At 46.2% G+C, this 19,231-nt stretch overlaps 1 protein-coding gene across 2 annotated transcripts in view; it reads left to right on the top strand.

The window, feature by feature from the left end:
* The first annotated feature begins 319 nt into the window (after positions 1–319).
* Positions 320–19,231, top strand: part of HECA (hdc homolog, cell cycle regulator) — a 68,473-nt gene continuing 49,561 nt past the window's right edge. For both annotated transcript variants that reach the window (XM_040350540.1, XM_040350539.1), the window contains exon 1: positions 320–846. In XM_040350540.1, coding sequence (XP_040206474.1) covers positions 624–846 — 223 coding nt within the window. In that variant the 5' untranslated portion in view covers positions 320–623. The remainder of the gene's footprint in view (positions 847–19,231) is intronic.

Here is a 19,231-nt window from a genome sequence, read left to right on the forward strand (position 1 = left end):
TCTGGCCCCCAATGTTACTTGTAGTGCAAAGTGAATTTGCCTTTCTCAAATAACCCTCATTCTGTTACTAATACACACATATCAGTGACACAAGAAGAGTGAGTGGAGGCACACCACGCGTGTACGTGACACAACTCCCACTCTACACACACACACACATCTCCCTCAACTCTATTGTGTGCTACTGAAAAATGCGGCAGAGTGCAAGCCACACCCCTCGGCCCGACTCCTGGTTTCTGATTGGGCGCGGACATTGACGCCTTCAGAACAGAGACAGGATAGAGGCGGTGTGGGGGGAGCGCCGCTGGCGTCACGTAGGGATGGGCTGCGGGGTCGTGACGTCACGATAGACGGGGAAAAATTGACAGAGGGGAGGAACCGAGTCCACGGAAAGCAGAATCAAAACAACGAGACACGCCTTCTAATCCTTGCTACTGGTGCAGCCACCCTCTGTACATGGGCAGCGGGCATCTAACGTGCTAGCACTGCACCGAACCGTACAAGGCGGCCACACACCCCCTTCATATACTTTCTTCTCCTCCGCCTGCAGCCCGGGCACCATGCAGGCCGTCGGGGCGAATAGCTGAAGGCGTGTCTGAGGAGAAGTAGGAGCTGTGTGCGCAATGCCTAACGTGAAGAATAGCAAGGGCAAGAAGAACAAGCGCGCTAACAGCAGCGGAGATGAGCAGGAAAATGGAGCCATGGCAGCGGCTGCGGGAGGAGGAGGCGGAGGAGGTATGGCAGCGGCCACAGCGGGAGCCACAGCTGCATCGGTCACTCTGCTGGCTGCAGCCTCCGCGGTAGTGCCGGTGGCATCGGCCGCACCTTCCTGTGACAACAAGAATGGTAAGAGCCTGGCATCATGTCAACCAGTCTGCGCACCTGTCACTGCCTGCCTGCTGGAGGATCGGGCCCCTCTACCAGCTACCATACATGGCACTTCCAATACATCGGCCTTATATGTCTGCCCACATGGTACTACACACACCCCACTACTGACACCTCGGATCACATCGGCCGTGTATGTGTGCTACACACACCCCACTACTGACATCTCGGATCACAACGGCCATGCATGTCTGCAACACACACCCCACTACTGACATCTCGGATCACATCGGCTGTGTATGTGTGCTACATACAGACCACTACTGACACCTCCGATCACATCGGCCGTGTATGTGTGCCACACACACCCCACTACTGACATCTCCGATCACATCGGCCACAGTGTATGTGTGCCACACACACCCCACTACTGACACCTCCGATCACATCGGCCGTGTATGTGTGCTACATACACCCCACTACTGACATCTCCGATCACATCGGCCGTGTATGTGTGCCACACACACCCCACTACTGACACCTCCGATCACATCGGCCGTGTATGTGTGCTACATACACCCCACTACTGACACCTCCGATCACATCGGCCACAGTGTATGTGTGCCACACACACCTCACTACTGACACCTCCGATCACATCGGCCACAGTGTATGTGTGCTACACACACCCCACTACTGACATCTCCGATCACATCGGCCACAGTGTATGTGTTCTACACACACCCCACTACTGACATCTCCGATCACATCGGCCACAGTGTATGTGTTCTACACACACCCCACTACTGACATCTCCGATCACATCGGCCGTGTATGTGTGCTACACACACCCCACTACTGACATCTCCGATCACATCGGCCACAGTGTATGTGTGCTACACACACCCCACTACTGACATCTCCGATCACATCGGCCACAGTGTATGTGTTCTACACACACCCCACTACTGACATCCCCGATCACATCGGCCGTGTATGTGTGCTACACACACCTCACTACTGACATCCCCGATCACATCGGCCGTGTATGTGTGCTACACACACCTCACTACTGACATCCCCGATCACATCGGCCACAGTGTATGTGTGCCACACACACCCCACTACTGACACCTCCGATCACATCGGCCACAGTGTATGTGTGCCACACACACCTCACTACTGACACCTCCGATCACATCGGCCACAGTGTATGTGTTCTACACACACCCCACTACTGACATCTCCGATCACATCGGCCACAGTGTATGTGTTCTACACACACCCCACTACTGACATCTCCGATCACATCGGCCACAGTGTATGTGTTCTACACACACCCCACTACTGACATCCCCGATCACATCGGCCACAGTGTATGTGTGCCACACACACCCCACTACTGACACCTCCGATCACATCGGCCGTGTATGTGTGCTACATACACCCCACTACTGACACCTCCGATCACATCGGCCACAGTGTATGTGTGCTACACACACCTCACTACTGACACCTCCGATCACATCGGCCACAGTGTATGTGTGCTACACACACCCCACTACTGACATCTCCGATCACATCGGCCACAGTGTATGTGTTCTACACACACCTCACTACTGACATCCCCGATCACATCGGCCACAGTGTATGTGTGCCACACACACCCCACTACTGACACCTCCGATCACATCGGCCACAGTGTATGTGTGCTACACACACCCCACTACTGACATCTCCGATCACATCGGCCACAGTGTATGTGTGCCACACACACCCCACTACTGACATCTCCGATCACATCGGCCACAGTGTATGTGTGCCACACACACCCCACTACTGACATCTCCGATCACATCGGCCACAGTGTATGTGTGCCACACACACCCCACTACTGACACCTCCGATCACATCGGCCGTGTATGTGTGCTACACACACCCCACTACTGACATCTCCGATCACATCGGCCGTGTATGTGTTCTACACACACCTCACTACTGACATCCCCGATCACATCGGCCACAGTGTATGTGTGCTACACAGTACACACACCTCACTACTGACATCTCCTATCACATCGGCCGTGTATGTGTGCTACACACACCCCACTACTGACACCTCCGATCACATCGTCCTTGAATGTCTGCCCACACAGTGCTACACATACCCAATCACTGATGTCTCTAATCACATCAGCTTTACATGTCCATCCACACAGTGCTACACATACCCCATCACTGACTTCTCCAATTATATTGACTTTACATGTCCACTCACACAGTGCTACACATACCCATCACTGACATCTCCTCCAATTATATTGGCCATGTATATCTGCCCATACAGTGCTACACATACCCATCACTGCCTCTTCAATCAGATCGGCCTTGCATGTCTGCCCACACAGTGCTACAAATACCCATCACTAACATCAGCTTCCATATCAAAAGCCCTTAGGATAAATGAGAGTAGCTTTTCATAAAATAATTAGTTCTTCTTTATTGCAGACATCAGTCCCTGCTCTCTAGGAGCTTACAATCTAAGGTCTCTAGCTCACATACACGTACCGGGGCCAGTTAAAGAGGAACAAAAGTTCTGCTGTCACAAACTGTGATCCGGTTAGCTCTTTTTTGCAGAACAGGCATGCAATGCCTCTTCTACAGTAAAACCCACTTTCCTTCCTGCCATTCTTGGCATGTAAAGTAAGCTGCACATGCACAGCTCAGCTTACATCACTGACACGGGCCCTGTGCTGTAAAAATGACATTCACTTCCCCCTCCCTTAGCTGTATCTTAAAAGCATACTCTCACACCTAGTGATCCAATGCTGCTCTTTAGGAACTTGCTGCTTCGGTGCAGCACACCTAGTCCTGTGATGCCAGCTTCTCCTGATACCACCAGGGTGTGCTGCCTGTCTTTCAGGTTATGCAGCGCCCTATGAGGGGGGCAGCTGCAAAACACACAAATAGACACCTGGACCCCTGGTGACGTGGTGCGGCACGTGCAGCGTAGAGTGTCCTGCGACCTAAAGGGAGATGTGATGTCCGTATCCCAGGACGCTGTGGGCATTATACACCTCATTCTGGTAGTGCAAGGCCGGGGTCCCCAAAAAAGGTATCCCATCCCTCCATGTAAAAAGAAGATTGATAAAAGTTGATGGGAGGTTAAACTTCTGCTTTCATTGGAATGTGGGAGGAAACCCATGTAAGCTCAGGGAGAACATGCAAACTCCGTGCAGATAGTGTCCTGACTGGGATTTGAGCCAGGGAGGGACCTGCAAGGCAGTAGTGCCACCCTCTATACCCGGTGATCATGCACTACCTGTTTTAGGATGACAACATGCTGGATCTGCCTCCTAAATGCTCGCCTGCATTGTCCCTGCATCCACATGCACTTGTGATGGACTCTGCTGTTGTCACCATCAGGAAGCGCGCCCAGAGCAATGGTGCAAAGACATCATTGAAGTGCATGCATGTAGACAAATACTGCAGATCTGCAACAAAGGATGGGAAAAGGTGATGGCAAAGATGTTTTATTTTTTTTTTTCCCCCTTCAACACATTATATATATATAAATAAATGGGGGGGGGGGGTGCAACAGTCCAATAGACAGAATATAGATTTGCTATAATTTAACCACTTCCATACCAGGCACTTACGCACCTTCCTGCCCATGCCAATTTTCAGCTTTCAGTGCTGTCGCACTTTCAATGATAATTGCACGGTCGTGCTACACTGTACCCAAATGAAATTTTTATCATTTTGTTCCCACAAATAGAGCTTTATTTTGGTGGTATTTGATCACCTCTGCTATTTTTTATTTTTTGCACAACTAAAAAAAGACTGAAAATTTTGAAAAAAATTAAGTTTTTATTTTTTTCTGTAATTTTTTTTGTAAATAAGTAAGTTTTCTTCTTCAATTATGGGCACTGATATGACGGCACTGATGGGCACCGATAAGGTGGCACTGATGGGCACTCATAGGCGGCACTGATGGGCACTCATAGGCGGCACTGGTGGGCGGCACTCATAGGCGGCACTGATGGGCACTCTTTGGCGAGACTGATGGGTACTTATCGGTGGCACAGACGGGCACTGATAGGTGGGCACTGGGCATAGATGGGCACTGAGGGGTGGCACTGATGGACACTGAGGGGTGGCACTGATGGCATTGCTGGGCATCACTTCAGTCAGTGCCCATGTTGCCAGTCAGTGCCCATTTGTGGGCACTGATTGGCATTGATTGTGCTCGATTTCTTTTTTTTATATATATATATATATATATATATATATATATATATATATATATATATATATATATATATATATATATATATATATATATATATATATATATATATATATATATATTTATATATATTTTTTTTTTGGCCTATTATTTCTCTATTGGGCACCGGGGGGCCTTCCCTGGTGGTCCAGTGTGGGCATCCAAGGGGGGGCTGCGCTGATAAACAATCAGCGCGGACCCCCCCTGTCAGGAGAGCCGCCGATCAGCTCTCCTCTACTCGCGTCTGTCAGACGCGAGTAAGGAAGAGCCGATCAACGGCTCTTCCTGTTTACATCGTGATCAGCCGTGATTGGACACGGCTGATCACGTGGTAAAGAGCCTCCGCCGGAGACTCTTTACCGAGATCGGAGATGCAGGGTGTCAGACTGCGCACATCGGCATGTAATCCTGCAGGACGTCAATAGACATCGAGTCAGGATTACAGAACCACTTACCGGACGTCAATTTACTATTGACCGGGCGGGAAGTGGTTAAAGGAACAAAGTTATGTACAGTGCCTTGCAAAAGTATTCGGCCCCCTTGAACTTTGCGACCTTTTTGCCACATTTCAGGCTTCAAACATAAAGATATAAAACTGTAATTTTTTTTTTTTTTTTGAAGAATCAACAACAAGTGGGACACAATCATGAAGTGGAACGAAATTTATTGGATATTTCAAACTTTAAAAAAAATAAAAAACTGAAAAATTGGGCGTGAAAAATTATTCAGCCCCCTTAAGTTAATACTTTGTAGCGCCACCTTTTGCTGCGATTACAGCTGTAAGTCGCTTGGGGTATGTCTCTATCAGTTTTGCACATCGAGAGACTGACATTTTTGCCCATTCCTCCTTGCAAAACAGCTCAAGCTCAGTAAGGTTGGATGGAGAGCGTTTGTGAACAGCAGTTTTCAGTTCTTTCCACAGATTCTCGATTGGATTCAGGTCTGGACTTTGACTTGGCCATTCTAACACCTGGATACGTTTATTTGTGAACCATTCCATTGTAGATTTTGCTTTATGTTTTGGATCATTGTCTTGTTGGAAGACAAATCTCCGTCCCAGTCTCAGGTCTTTTGCAGACTTCATCAGGTTTTCTTCCAGAATGGTCCTGTATTTGGCTCCATCCATCTTCCCATCAATTTTAACCATCTTCCCTGTCCCTGCTGAAGAAAAGCAGGCCCAAACCATGATGCTGCCACCACCATGTTTGACAGTGGGGATGGTGTGTTCAGGGTGATGAGCTGTGTTGCTTTTACGCCAAACATAACGTTTTGCATTGTTGCAAAAAGTTTGATTTTGGTTTCATCTAACCAGAGCACCTTCTTCCACATGTTTAGTGTGTCTCCCAGGTGGCTTGTGGCAAACTTTAAACGACACTTTTTACGGATATCTTTAAGAAATGGCTTTCTTCTTGCCACTCTTCCATAAAGGCCAGATTTGTGCAGTATACGACTGATTGTTGTCCTATGGACAGAGTCTCCCACCTCAGCTGTAGATCTCTGCAGTTCATCCAGAGTGATCATGGGCTTCTTGGCTGCATCTCTGATCAGTCTTCTCCTTGTATGAGCTGAAAGTTTAGAGGGACGGCCAGGTCTTCGTAGATTTGCAGTGGTCTGATACTCCTTCCATTTCAATATTATCGCTTGCACAGTGCTCCTTGGGATGTTTAAAGCTTGGAAAATCTTTTTGTATCCAAATCCAGCTTTAAACTTCTCCACAACAGTATCTCGGACCTGCCTGGTGTGTTTCTTGTTCTTCATGATGCTCTCTGCGCTTTAAACGGACCTCTGAGACCATCACAGTGCTGGTGCATTTATACGGAGACTTGATTACACACAGGTGGATTCTATTTATCATCATTAGTCATTTAGGTCAACATTGGATCATTCAGAGATCCTCACTGAACTTCTGGAGAGAGTTTGCTGCACTGAAAGTAAAGGGGCTGAATAATTTTGCACGCCCAATTTTTCAGTTTTTTATTTGTTAAAAAAGTTTGAAATATCCAATAAATTTCGTTCCACTTCATGATTGTGTCCCACTTGTTTCTTCAAAAAAAATTACAGTTTTATGTTTGAAGCCTGAAATGTAGCAAAAGGTTGCAAAGTTCAAAGGGGGCCGAATACTTTCGCAAGGCACTGTATATAAAGTATCTTAACAGCTATCCAATTGTGTAAGGAACATTGCACCTGTAGATTGTGGGGGTGCAGGCTGGCGCTGGTTGTCCTTAGACAGTGTGTTTAGTCAGGGTGATCACCCATGAGAGAGATCTCCGTTACAGGAAAATAAGACACACACGCGATGTAGCTGAAATCATCTCTGCTTTACTTGATAAGACTGTGAGAATATATGCATTACAAAAAGGGGAAGGGCCGTATTATCTAACCAATATGTGATTGGCTAATAGAGATTTTTCTATTCATTAAGCGAGGCACCTGCATGAACTAATTGGGGGGGGGGGGGGGTGAAGGAGTAAAGTATGACATAGTTGAAGTTAAAGATAAGGGTGTACAAAGTTAATTAGTTTTAACAATTACTAAGGACACCTGTGAAAATAATGAGGAAGATACATTTTTTTCCCAATTATTAAAGAATGTTACATGTGTAATGTTTTGTTCAGAGATAAGAATTAACAAGCAATTATATGTGTGCAAGGCCATCTTAGAATTCTAACAAGAAAGAAATAATATTCACTTTGAAAACCTCTTAACACATGTAACAGTTAAGGAAGCACCCTAGCTTCAGAACCTTAACCCCTTACATAGATATAATCATAGCATAAACTTAGAGTAATGCAAAATGAACATTGTGCTCCTTTTGTGGAAGCATAGCCACCCAAGAGTAGGTTACACCAGACTATTAGAGGAAGTAAACCCTGATGGGTTTTACTTCCTCTTTATTTCCCTGCAAGGAAGAGAAAGGAACTGGGTGTTAGTGGACGTCCTGACTCTCCTGTAGTCCAAGGGACGCCCACTAACACACAGCTCCTTTCTTTGGAGCAGCAGCACACTGATCTTCCCAGTGGATGGCTGTCAGGGCAAGTCTGATCATTGGAGGAGAGCAGGCTGAGTTTCCAGCATAGCTGGAGAACTGACCACGCTGTGCCCTTTGTTTAGTGTGGTCAGTTTATAATAGGAAAGCAAAGTGGCTGGCAGGAACACCAGAAATTTCACACAATAGCAATACAAAGAGAACAGGATAGTTTCTCATGGTACAGCAGGCACATATCTGGAATATGAAATGTTGGGGGTAACAAACGCTTTCAGTGTGATCTTGGCCGCATTTTTTTTTTGTATATTAGGCAAATTGGTGACTTACTGAGATAATATTACATCTGCCTTAGCAGGAACGGATCTTTCGCTATGACCTCAAGTGCTTTCACACTGGAGCGGTGCGCTGGCAGGGCATCAGAAAAAGTCCTAGCAGCAGCTTCTTTGGAGCGGTGAATTCGCCGCTGCTAATGTGCTCCTGCCCATTGAAATCAATGGGCAGCGCTGCCATACCGCCGGTAATACGGTAAGCGGCACATTGCGGGCGGTTTTAACCCTTTCCCGGCCGCTAGTGGCTGAAATGTGCCGCAAATCCGACAGTAAAATAGCGGGGGTTTACCGCCGACGCTATGTGCGGCACAGTGTGAAAGAGCTCTAAGGCCCCATACTCACGAGCAAACATGTCTGCTGAAACTGGCCCGCAGGCCAGTTTCAGCAGACATGTTTGGTCGTGTGTGGGCGCGAGCGGGCCGAATTCCAGCAAACATTTGCCCGCCGGGCCTTTTCCCAGCAGACAAATATTCCTGGACTTGTTTTAAAACAGTCCGCTGGAATTCTGCCCGCTCGGACATGTACGGTCGTCAGTACAGACCTACCGTACATGTCCAGGCGCCCGCCGTCCCTCGCATGCGTCGAATGACTTCGACGCATGCGTGGAAGCATTTTAAAGGCGGGCCGCCCACGTCGCCGCGTCATTGTCGCGGCGACACCGCGTCATCGACGCGGCGACACCGCGGACACGCCCCGCGTATTGTTTACGCGCGGACTTCTGTACGATGGTGTGTACAACCATCGTACAGAAGCCCTCTGGCAGACATGTATGGTGGAAACGGTCCGACGGACCGCTTTCACCATACATGTTTGTCCGTGTGTACCCGGCCTTACTGATCACTACATTGGTTAAAGTAGGTAAAGACAAGGCATAGCTCCCTGATTTGGAACAAAGTCCCACTACCTCTTTCCTCATTTGTCCCTCATTTTGATCTGATCTTTAGATCTGTATATAAAATGCACTATTTATCTTTCAAAAAATGTTTTACAGTACTGAACCTTTCATCCATTTTCTTAATTGCTGCATTTGTAAATGTCAAAAGTCAGTATAAAGCAACATTAGTGGTAAAAAAAAAAAAAAGAAAGTTGGTTTAACAAAGCTCTTCTTCTTCTTTTTTTTTTTTTTAATTTTTCCTTTAAGGGGGTGTGGCAGTGGGTGTGTCCTATGCCTACATTCTTTTGCTAATAGGTGTCCCTTGTTTCCATCACAAAAAGGTGGGGGATGTGATAAAGAGCTGTCACAGGTTTAAAGAGCAGGCGGAGAGACTGCAGAAATTGCTTTTACTTTAGAATTGAGAAACAAGGGAAAGTCATCTGCAGATAACAGCCAATCCGCTATAAGAATGATTCTTAGTGGTGGGACTTCCTCTTTGTACAGAACTGTTCAACATGGCAGCAGCCAAAAGTATAGCGGAACAAAACCCATTGATTAATGTTTTTTCCCAAACTGGTTACACTCATGGCATGGCATACATCAGGGATATGCAATTAGCGGACCTCCAACTGTTGCAGAACTACAAGTCCCATGAGGCATAGCAAGACTCTGACAGCCGCAAGCGTGACACCCAGAGGCAGAGGCATGATGGGACTTGTAGTTTTGCAACAGCCGGAGGTCCGCTAATTGCAGATCCCTGCCATAAATAATAACTGTCAGTTTCCTGTGCTCCTAACTGATCTGTCAAATCATCATATGGCTGGTGTCATAACTGACCACATGTGCAGCATCATGGCAACTGCAGATCAAACAGGCTAAGATGGCAGCTTCCTTGGCTGTAAAGGTCTCATTGAGGGTACTTTCACACTGAGGGGCTTAGTGCGCTGGCGTTAAAGCGCAGCTATTTTTAGCTGCGTTTTACCGTCATGTTTGCCGCAATTTTCGGGCACTAGCGGGGAGATATAAACCCCCGCTGGCGGCCAAATAAGGGTTAAACCCTCCCGCCAAAATGCTGCGCAAATCGCGCACAATAGCGACTGCAAAGCGCCTCAGTGTGAAAGCAGCCTAACACGTGCTCAGCCTGTATAGCATGATCAGCAGCGTGTTTATTACCTGCAGCGAACTGCGTGCAGGCAATTTATAACAAGTGGATGGAAGTACTCACCTGCACAGCCGAACCTGACAGGTACGCAGGCTTTGTGTTGGGGTCCAGGCACCCATCCCCCCCATCCCTGTGTGCCTGTGCGGGGGGCGAGTCTGTACAGATGATGCATGCCTATCCACTAATATGGGCTGCCAGCATGCACAAAAACAAACACGTGGCTGTTCACGCTAAACAGTACTGAGCGACGACCGTGTAATTGAGCCCTTGTCCTAACACAAGGCTCGGTTCACACTGATGTGCTGGGTAACGTGTGCATCAACATGTGCACAAAAACTTTTGTACTCATTGATGTGTTGCGGTGCTATTCATTCTTAAATTCTCTGAACCCGATCTTTCCAGCAACGGGGGTGAGCACACCAGCTCCAGACGCTGTCTCGGGTCCTGATTGGATAGATTAATAACAGTGCAGCCATTTGCTCCCGCTTCTGTCAATCAAATCCAATGTTATGGGGGGAGGGCTGAGCCCTGCTGTCTGTGTCAATGGACGCAGCAGCAAGACACTGAAGCATGCCCGCACGAGTACCCCGAGGGAGAGTAGCTCACCAACGGGGCACTCAAAGAGGAGACGGGAGCACTGCTGAGGGACCCCAGAAGAGGAGGATCGGGCCACCAACTGCACAAAGGAGGTAAGTATGACTTTTTTTCATTCAGGATAGGAACGTTTTGTGCGCCAGCGCCAAAATCGTGTGTGATTTTGCCGTGTTTTGGCATTGTTCTATTTTCTCTAGGTCAGCACACATCACCTATTCGTGGATCAAGAGACTCTTTGCTGCCTAAATACAGTGACGCTGCCCAATCTGATAGAATGCAGTTGCTGTTCAGCTGGTTTAGAGTTTTTGGTGGTACTTGCAGGGCCCACCAGAGCTTAAATTTCAACAGATTCAGCAGGAACTGGTTGTTTATAGACAGCTCTGGTTGCTTTGCACCACAGTAAACACAAAATGGTACGTTATGTCATAATACTGTGTAATTCCACTTTCGTTTTTAGGTGTTCGTTGTGGTTTCAGTTTATTGTACTGCTCAGTGACTGAGGAAGGAAATATCAGCGGGCTATTACAGTAGTATATACTTTGAAGGCAGTTAAGCCTAAAACAGTTACAATAAAAATATTTTCTATTCCTGTGCACTATTGGTTTACATATGCCTCCTTATTTATCTGTATTTACTTTGCCTAAGCCCGATGTTTCATGTGTCAGAAGTCATTAGAAGCCTGTTAGCTGTTTCTTTAAAGCAGAACTACAGGCAAAACTTTTTTTTAATTTTAATTTTTTGGATAGTGAGGGAGGGTTATAACCCCCTATCAGTTTCTTTTGTCATCTGTGTCCCATTGGGGAGATTTTTCTTCACTGTCCCATAGCCAAACAGGAAGTGAGATGAAATCTCTACACATTAAGGGAATCCATTACAGACTTCAAGGCCATTCATAAAAGTAGGCTAGCGATATTTAACCACTTAAGCCCCGGACCTTTAGGCAGCTAAATGCCCAGGCCAGGTTTTGCGATTCGGCACTGCGTTGCTTTAACAGACAATTGCGCGGTCGTGCGACGTGGCTCCCAAACAAAATTGGCGTCCTTTTTTCCCCCACAAATAGAGCTTTCTTTTGTTGGTATTTGATCACCTCTGCAGTTTTTATTTTTTGCGCTATAAACAGAAATAGAGCGACAATTTTGAAAAAAATGCAATATTTTTTACTTTTTGCTATAATAAATATCCCCCAAAAACATATATAACATTTTTTTTCCCTCAGTTTAGGCCGATATGTATTCTTCTACCTATTTTTGGTAAAAAAAAAATCACAATAAGCGTTTATCGATTGGTTTGCGCAAAATTTATAGCGTTTACAAAATAGGGGATAGTTTTATTGCATTTTTATTAATTATTTTTTTACTACTAATGGCGGTGATCAGCAATTTTTTTCGTGACTGCGACATTATGGCGAACACTTCGGACAATTTTGACACATTTTTGGGACCATTGTCATTTTCACAGCAAAAAATGCATTTAAATTGCATTGTTTATTGTGAAAATGACAGTTGCAGTTTGGGAGTTAACCACAGGGGGCGCTGTAGGAGTTAGGGTTCACCTAGTGCAGTGATGGCAAACCTTGGCACTCCAGATGTTTTGGAACTACATTTCCCATGATGCTCCACTACACTGCAGAGTGCATGAGCATCATGGGAAATGTAGTTCCAAAACATCTGGAGTGCCAAGGTTCGCCATCACTGACCTAGTGTGTGTTTACAACTGTAGGGGGGTGTGGCTGTAGGACTGACGTCATCGATCGAGTCTTCCTTATAAAAAGGATCACTCGTTCGATACGCCGCCACAGTGAAGCACAGGGAAGCCGTGTTTACATACGGCTCTCCCCGTTCTTCAGCTCCGGGGCGCAATCGCGACAGAGCAGCTATAAACGAATAGCCGCGCCGTCGTCCCGGATCGCTCCCCGAGGGAATCCGCCCGCCGCACGCAGCGGGGGGGGGGGGGTCCCGGTCGTACCCCCCCACCCGCTAGAAGGCAAGGAATAACAATGCCTGATAAGGCAACCACATAGTTATGGGATTAAAGTAGAAGTCCACCATAACACTAAAATCCCTGCATCTACAGACACCCACGATCTAACACTAACCTATCTGGACCTGTAAAGAAGAAATCCGTATACATACCATGGGGCAGATTCACGTACCTCCGCGTATCTTTCCGCCGGGCGCAGCGTATCTAAGATACACTACGCCGCCGTAACTTATTTTATTTTTTTCGAATCCTCAAAGAATTTGCGCCGTAAGTTACGGCGGCGTAGTGTATCTTTGGCGGTGTAATGGCGCGGCATTCAAATCTCTGTGATGGAGGCGTGTTTTATGTAAGTACGTTGTGACCCGACATAAACAAAGTTTTTTTTTTTTACTGCGCATGCGCCGTCCGTGGGGGTATCCCAGTGCGCATGCTCGAAATTAACCCGGAACAAGCCAATGCTCAGGACGGTGACGTCATTCTACGCAAACCCCTATTCGCGAACGACTTACGCAAACGACGTAAAAAATTCAAAATGTGAGGCGGGAACGACGGCCATACTTAACATTGAGTACGCCACAATATAACAGCTTTAACTATACGCCGGAAAAAGCCAAACGCAAACGACGTAAAAAAAATGCGCCGGACGTACGTTCGTGGATCACGTAACTAGCTAATTTGCATACTCAACGCGGAATTCGACGGAAACGCCACCTAGCGGCCGCCGAAAAATTGCATCTAAGATCCGACGGCGTACTAAGACGTACGCCTGTCGGATCGATCCCAGATGCTGTCGTATCTTGTTTTGTAGATACAAAACAAAGATACGATGTGGGAAATTTAAAATTACGCCGGCGTATCCATAGATACGCCGGCGTAATTCTTTTGTGGATCTGCCCCCATGTTTTTTAAGCCGTTCCGACCCTATCCCACGCTGAGCTGTAAGCTGCGGCTTCGCTATGGAGGTTGGGTGCAGAGGAGGCAGCGGACAACAGAAGCCCCTTAGTAAGTCTATGGGTGACATCGCTCCCCATTCATTTCACAGCCCTGTCTTCTGCACAGAGCAGTGGAGGCCAGAAATATTCAGGAGACGGTCCCATGGAAGTCTATGGAGCAGTGTCCCAAATCTGGAGATGCTTGTAGGATCGGCCCATAGAAACTTGTGTAAAGATATTGCACAGGTGCAACATTATTGGAATGGGATGTAAACAAATGCCAGAGGCCATAGCTGTCTGATCACATGCCTACCTTCGATAAAATCTGGTCTGCTAGAAACAGAGGAGGATCCATTCTCCTCCCTGTAGGTGGATCTGATCAGGAAACGGTCAGGAGTAAATGGACAGCAAAGTCCATTTACAGCCGGCTGCCTATAAAGCAGAGTGGGCTGTGTCCGTGTGCATTCTGCAGAAACTGAGCGAACACGGACCCGTTATCCACCCGCGATCTGCTCTGATCAGCAAGGAATCTGCAAGCCGATCCCCTGCTGATCGGGACAGAACCTGCCCCATGTGAAAGGAGCTTTAGAGTGTGTATATCCGTCATGTAGAAACCTGCAGGGCTCTGTTGCTTGACACCTTGTACATCCAGGAATTTATATACTGGCTGTCTGCATGGTAAGCAACTGACTGGCAGCAACTGTTATGCCGCGTACACACGATCGGAATTTCCGACAAGGAATGTTCGATGTGAGCTTTTGGTTGGAAATTCCGACTGTGTGTAGGCTCCATCGGACATTTTCTGTTGGAATTTCTGACAGCAAAAATTTGAGAGCTGGTGCTCAAATTTTCAGACGGGAAAAGTTCTTGTCGGAAATTCCGATCATCTGTACGCACAAAAATCCTACGCATGCTCTAAATCATTGAACCTAATTTTTCCCGGCTCGTCGTAGTGTTGTACGTCACCGCGTTCTTGACGTTCGGAATTTCTGACAACATTTGTGTGACCATGTGTATGCAACACACGTTTGAGCCAACATTCCGTCTGAAATAAATCCACGGTTTTGTTGTCGGAGATTTCCGATAGTGTGTACGTGGCATTAGGCATCAGGTGACTTCTAAAGCTAGCCATATACAGTTTTCTCCTGTTTGGCCCGCGGCATCCTGAGTACCTGAACAGTGACTGTGGGTCAGTTTACTAAGCAATAAATACTACATGGGTTTAACCACTTCCAGACCTGCGCACGACGATGTACGTCCATTTTTTAAAGATTGATATCTCGGTAACAGCAGCAGCTGCTGCCACAACCGAGGTATCAATCTTTAGTGTGCGCGGTCTGGTAAACGATAACGGCGGTCTCCACGGTGGATTTGCCGCGAGATCGCCGTTATCGGTGGCGGGAGAGGGGCCCCCCCTCCCGCCGCTCTCCCGCGCCCTCCGCCGCTTACCGGAGCCATCGGTAGCGGCGGAGGCGATCGGGAACGTTCGGCAGCTGAGCGGGGACGAGACTGAAGGAAAAATCTCCTTCGCCCGTCCCCATAGCTCTGCTGGGCGGAAGTGACGTCAAAACGTCAGTCCCGCCCAGCCTCTTAAAGAGACAATTTTTTTTTTTTTGTCATTTAAAAAAATGACATTTCCAATTAATTTTTTTTTTTTTTTTTTTTTTTTTTTTTTTGCATTTAAGCCCAAATATGAGATCTGAGGTCTTTTTGACCCCAGATCTCATATTTAAGAGGACCTGTCATGCTTTTTTCTATTACAAGGGATGTTTACATTCCTTGTAATAGGAATAAAAGTGATCATTTTTTTTTTTTGTTTTTTTTTCAGTGTAAAAAGTAATAAAATAAATAAGAAAACAAAAAAAATGTTTTTTAAAGCGCCCCGTCACGACGAGCTCGCGCGCAGAAGCGAACGCATACGCGAGTAGCGCCCGCATATGAAATCACACAAGTGAGGTATCACCGCGATCGTTGGAGCGAGAGCAATAATTCTAGCCCTAGAGCTACACTGTAGCTCAAAAAATGCAACCTCTAGAATTTTTTAAACATCGCCTATCGAGATTTTTAAGGGTAAAAGTTTGACGCCATGCCACGAGCGGGCGCAATTTTTTAGCGTGACATGTTGGGTATCATTTTACTCGGCGTAACATTATCTTTCACAATATATAAGAAAATTGGGCCAAATTTATTGTTTTCTTATTTTTGAATTAAAAAAAGTGAATTTCTTCCAAAAAAAGTGCGCTTGTAAGACCGCTGCGCAAATACGGTGTGACAAAAAGTATTGCAATGACCACTATTTTATTCTCTAGGGTGTTAGAAAAAAAAAATATATAATGTTTGGGGGTTTTAAGTAATTTTCTAGCAGAAAAAACTGTTTTAGTCTTGCAAACACCAAATCTGAAAAACACCTAAGGTCTGGAAGTGGTTAAATAAAGCATTTTTTTTTTTTTTTGTGAATTTACTACTTTTGAGATAAAGTGGACTTATATGCTTTTACACCCCATGTGTTTTTTTTTTTAACCCTGCCTTGTGGGAGGTGGGTTATGCACATTTCAGATACACGCCCATCCAGCGAATCCAATGTTGTCCCATATATGCCATATATCCTCTTATGCCCTGCCACAACTCGGTCCAGCACTGTCATGTTATCTCTGATGTTCTGGAGAGGCCCGCTGGCTCTTCTACATTCAGCAGGTGGGCCTTCCAATGATGCGACACTAAGCCCAACCACCAGCCCTCCTCCTCCTCTGTGAATTGCACAGTAAGGCCTCCTGGGATATGTGACATACATATCCCAGAAGGGCCAGTGGTACATGTCATTTGTCTTGGAGGGGGGAGGAGAAAAAAAGCTACAATACATGTACACGGAGAGGAGGAAGGGTGAGCAGGAGGCACTTTCACCTTTATGGCTGAAGATCTGCTTTAACCACTTAACCCCCAGACCATATTGCTGCCCAAAGACCAGAGCACTTTTTGCGATTCGGCACTGCGTCGATTTAACTGACAATTGCGCGGTCGTGCAAAATTGGCGTCCTTTTTTTCCCACAAATAGAGCTTTCTTTTGATGGTATTTGATCACCTCTGCGGTTTTTAGTTTTTTGCGCTATAAACAAAAATAGAGCGACAATTTTGAAAAAAATTAATATTTTTTACTTTTTTGCTATAATAAATATCCCCCCAAAAATATATATAAAAACATTTTTTTCCTCAGTTTAGGGCGATGCGTATTCTTCTACATATTTTTCGTAAAAAAAAATTGCAATAAGCGTTTATTGATTGGTTTGCGCAAAAGTTATAGCGTTTACAAAATAGGGGGTATTTTTATGGCATTTTTATTAATATTTTTTTTTTACTAGTAATGGCGGCGATCAGCGTTTTTTTCTTCGGTACTGCGACATTATGGCGGACACTTCGGACACATTTTTGGGACCATTGGCATTTTTATAGCGAACAGTGCTATAAAAATGCATTGGATTACTATAAAAGTGCCACTGGCAGTGAACGGGTTAACACTAGGGGGCGGGGAAGGGGTTGAGTATGTTCCCTGGGTGTGTTCTAACTGTAGGGGGGGTGGCCTCACTAGGGGAAATTACCGATCTTCTGTTCATCATTACCGATCTTCCCTCCCTGACAGGACCGGGAGCTGTGTGTTTACACACACAGCTCCCAGTCCCCGCTCTGTAACGAGCGATCGCACGTGAGTCGGGGGCGAGCGGGCGGCGCGCACGCGCCCCTAGTGGCCTGCGTGAGAGCCGACGTTAAATTACGTGCTCTTGTGCAGGGGAGCCAACCTGCCGCCGTTAAACGACGGGGGCAGGTCGGCAAGTGGTTAACAAATGTGTTAAATATTGGTTTTGAGATATTTAGCCCTCACTTCTTCCTTCTTCATTTTAAATTATTTTTATTTATTTTTTGTGACCTTTTCTTTTCTTTTAATGCACAGGCTATGACTGCAGCAGAGGGAGGTTTTCTATGAATGAAGACACACAAATATTGTGAAACTTTGAAAACAGTGTTTTTTCATTCACTGAATGAGCTCCCTCTGGTACAAAGTTTATTTACATTCCTAAGTTAGGAACAAGCTATTACCAAACTGATACATTGTATTCATTTTACTTACTGATTAGTGGGGACTGCAGAGTTCTCTTGTTATGTACATTCCTAACATTTCAACTGTATACCATGCACCATGGATTGCGCTACCCTGGTAGGTGGCTTACATCCACCTAATCAATAAATAAAAATATGTGTATCACCTTGTGCTGTTCCACCACAATTTTTACAACTAGATAACAATCCACCAAACATATGTGTATAAACAAATAACAGTCCTTCTTATATACAGATATCCTTATATAAAGGCTATTCATGTATATAAACACATAAATATAACATTGACTTTTGTTGAGTTGGGTGATGCTGATCACCCAACGCTCGAATTTCAGCTGATTCGGCAGGAATTCAGCTGTGTTTGGCCAGCTTGACACTGAAGCGAAAGTATTGGGCACACAGTGGAGGCATTTGAAGTTGCATATCAATCGATGTGCAATTTGTGTGCTAAAATATTTGCACCCCAAACCCGCTCACCCATGTGGTTATGGACCTTGCTTTGTGCACTGGTGTGCACTCATGTTGGAACAGGACGGGGTCATCCCCAAACTGTTCCCACAAAGTTGGGAGCATGCCTTAAAGTGTTTGTTAACCCAAACGTATAAAGCTGTGCCAGCCCCTCTATTATAGGCATGCATAGCACACTGTAAATGTTTTTTTAAAAAACAAGGCTTGTAAATACTGATTTAGAACGATCTTCAGGCCAGTCACATGTCTCGCGGCCGCTGTACAGCTCCGATGGATGGCTTCTGCAGGAGGGGCTGAGATCTCCCTCTGACGTCAGCCGGGAAGGTCACATGACCGCTCAGCCACTCCTGCAGTAACCCTGGAAACTGGCCAAGATCATGCTAAATCAGTGTTTACAAGCCTCGTTCTTGTAAAAGATTTATACAGTGTGCTATGCCTAACTATAATAGAGGTGCTGGCAGTGACCATATATACAATTTTATTTGTACATATAGCAGCACGAAGACAGAGACACAGACACGGAGCTGACATGCAGGGAGGAGTGGGTGAGAGAAATGCCGAGAGCAGGGCTGCAGGTGACTAAGGGATGTACGCTGACCACGGTGGTCAGGGCTCAGCAGCCCTGATTTTCGTGGTAAGCGCAGAGGTGGACACAGGAAGTGGCAGGTTCAGGGTTTTTT

This window comes from Rana temporaria, chromosome 4 (assembly GCF_905171775.1).
Source record: "Rana temporaria chromosome 4, aRanTem1.1, whole genome shotgun sequence".
Classification (NCBI taxonomy): Eukaryota; Metazoa; Chordata; class Amphibia; order Anura; family Ranidae; genus Rana; species Rana temporaria.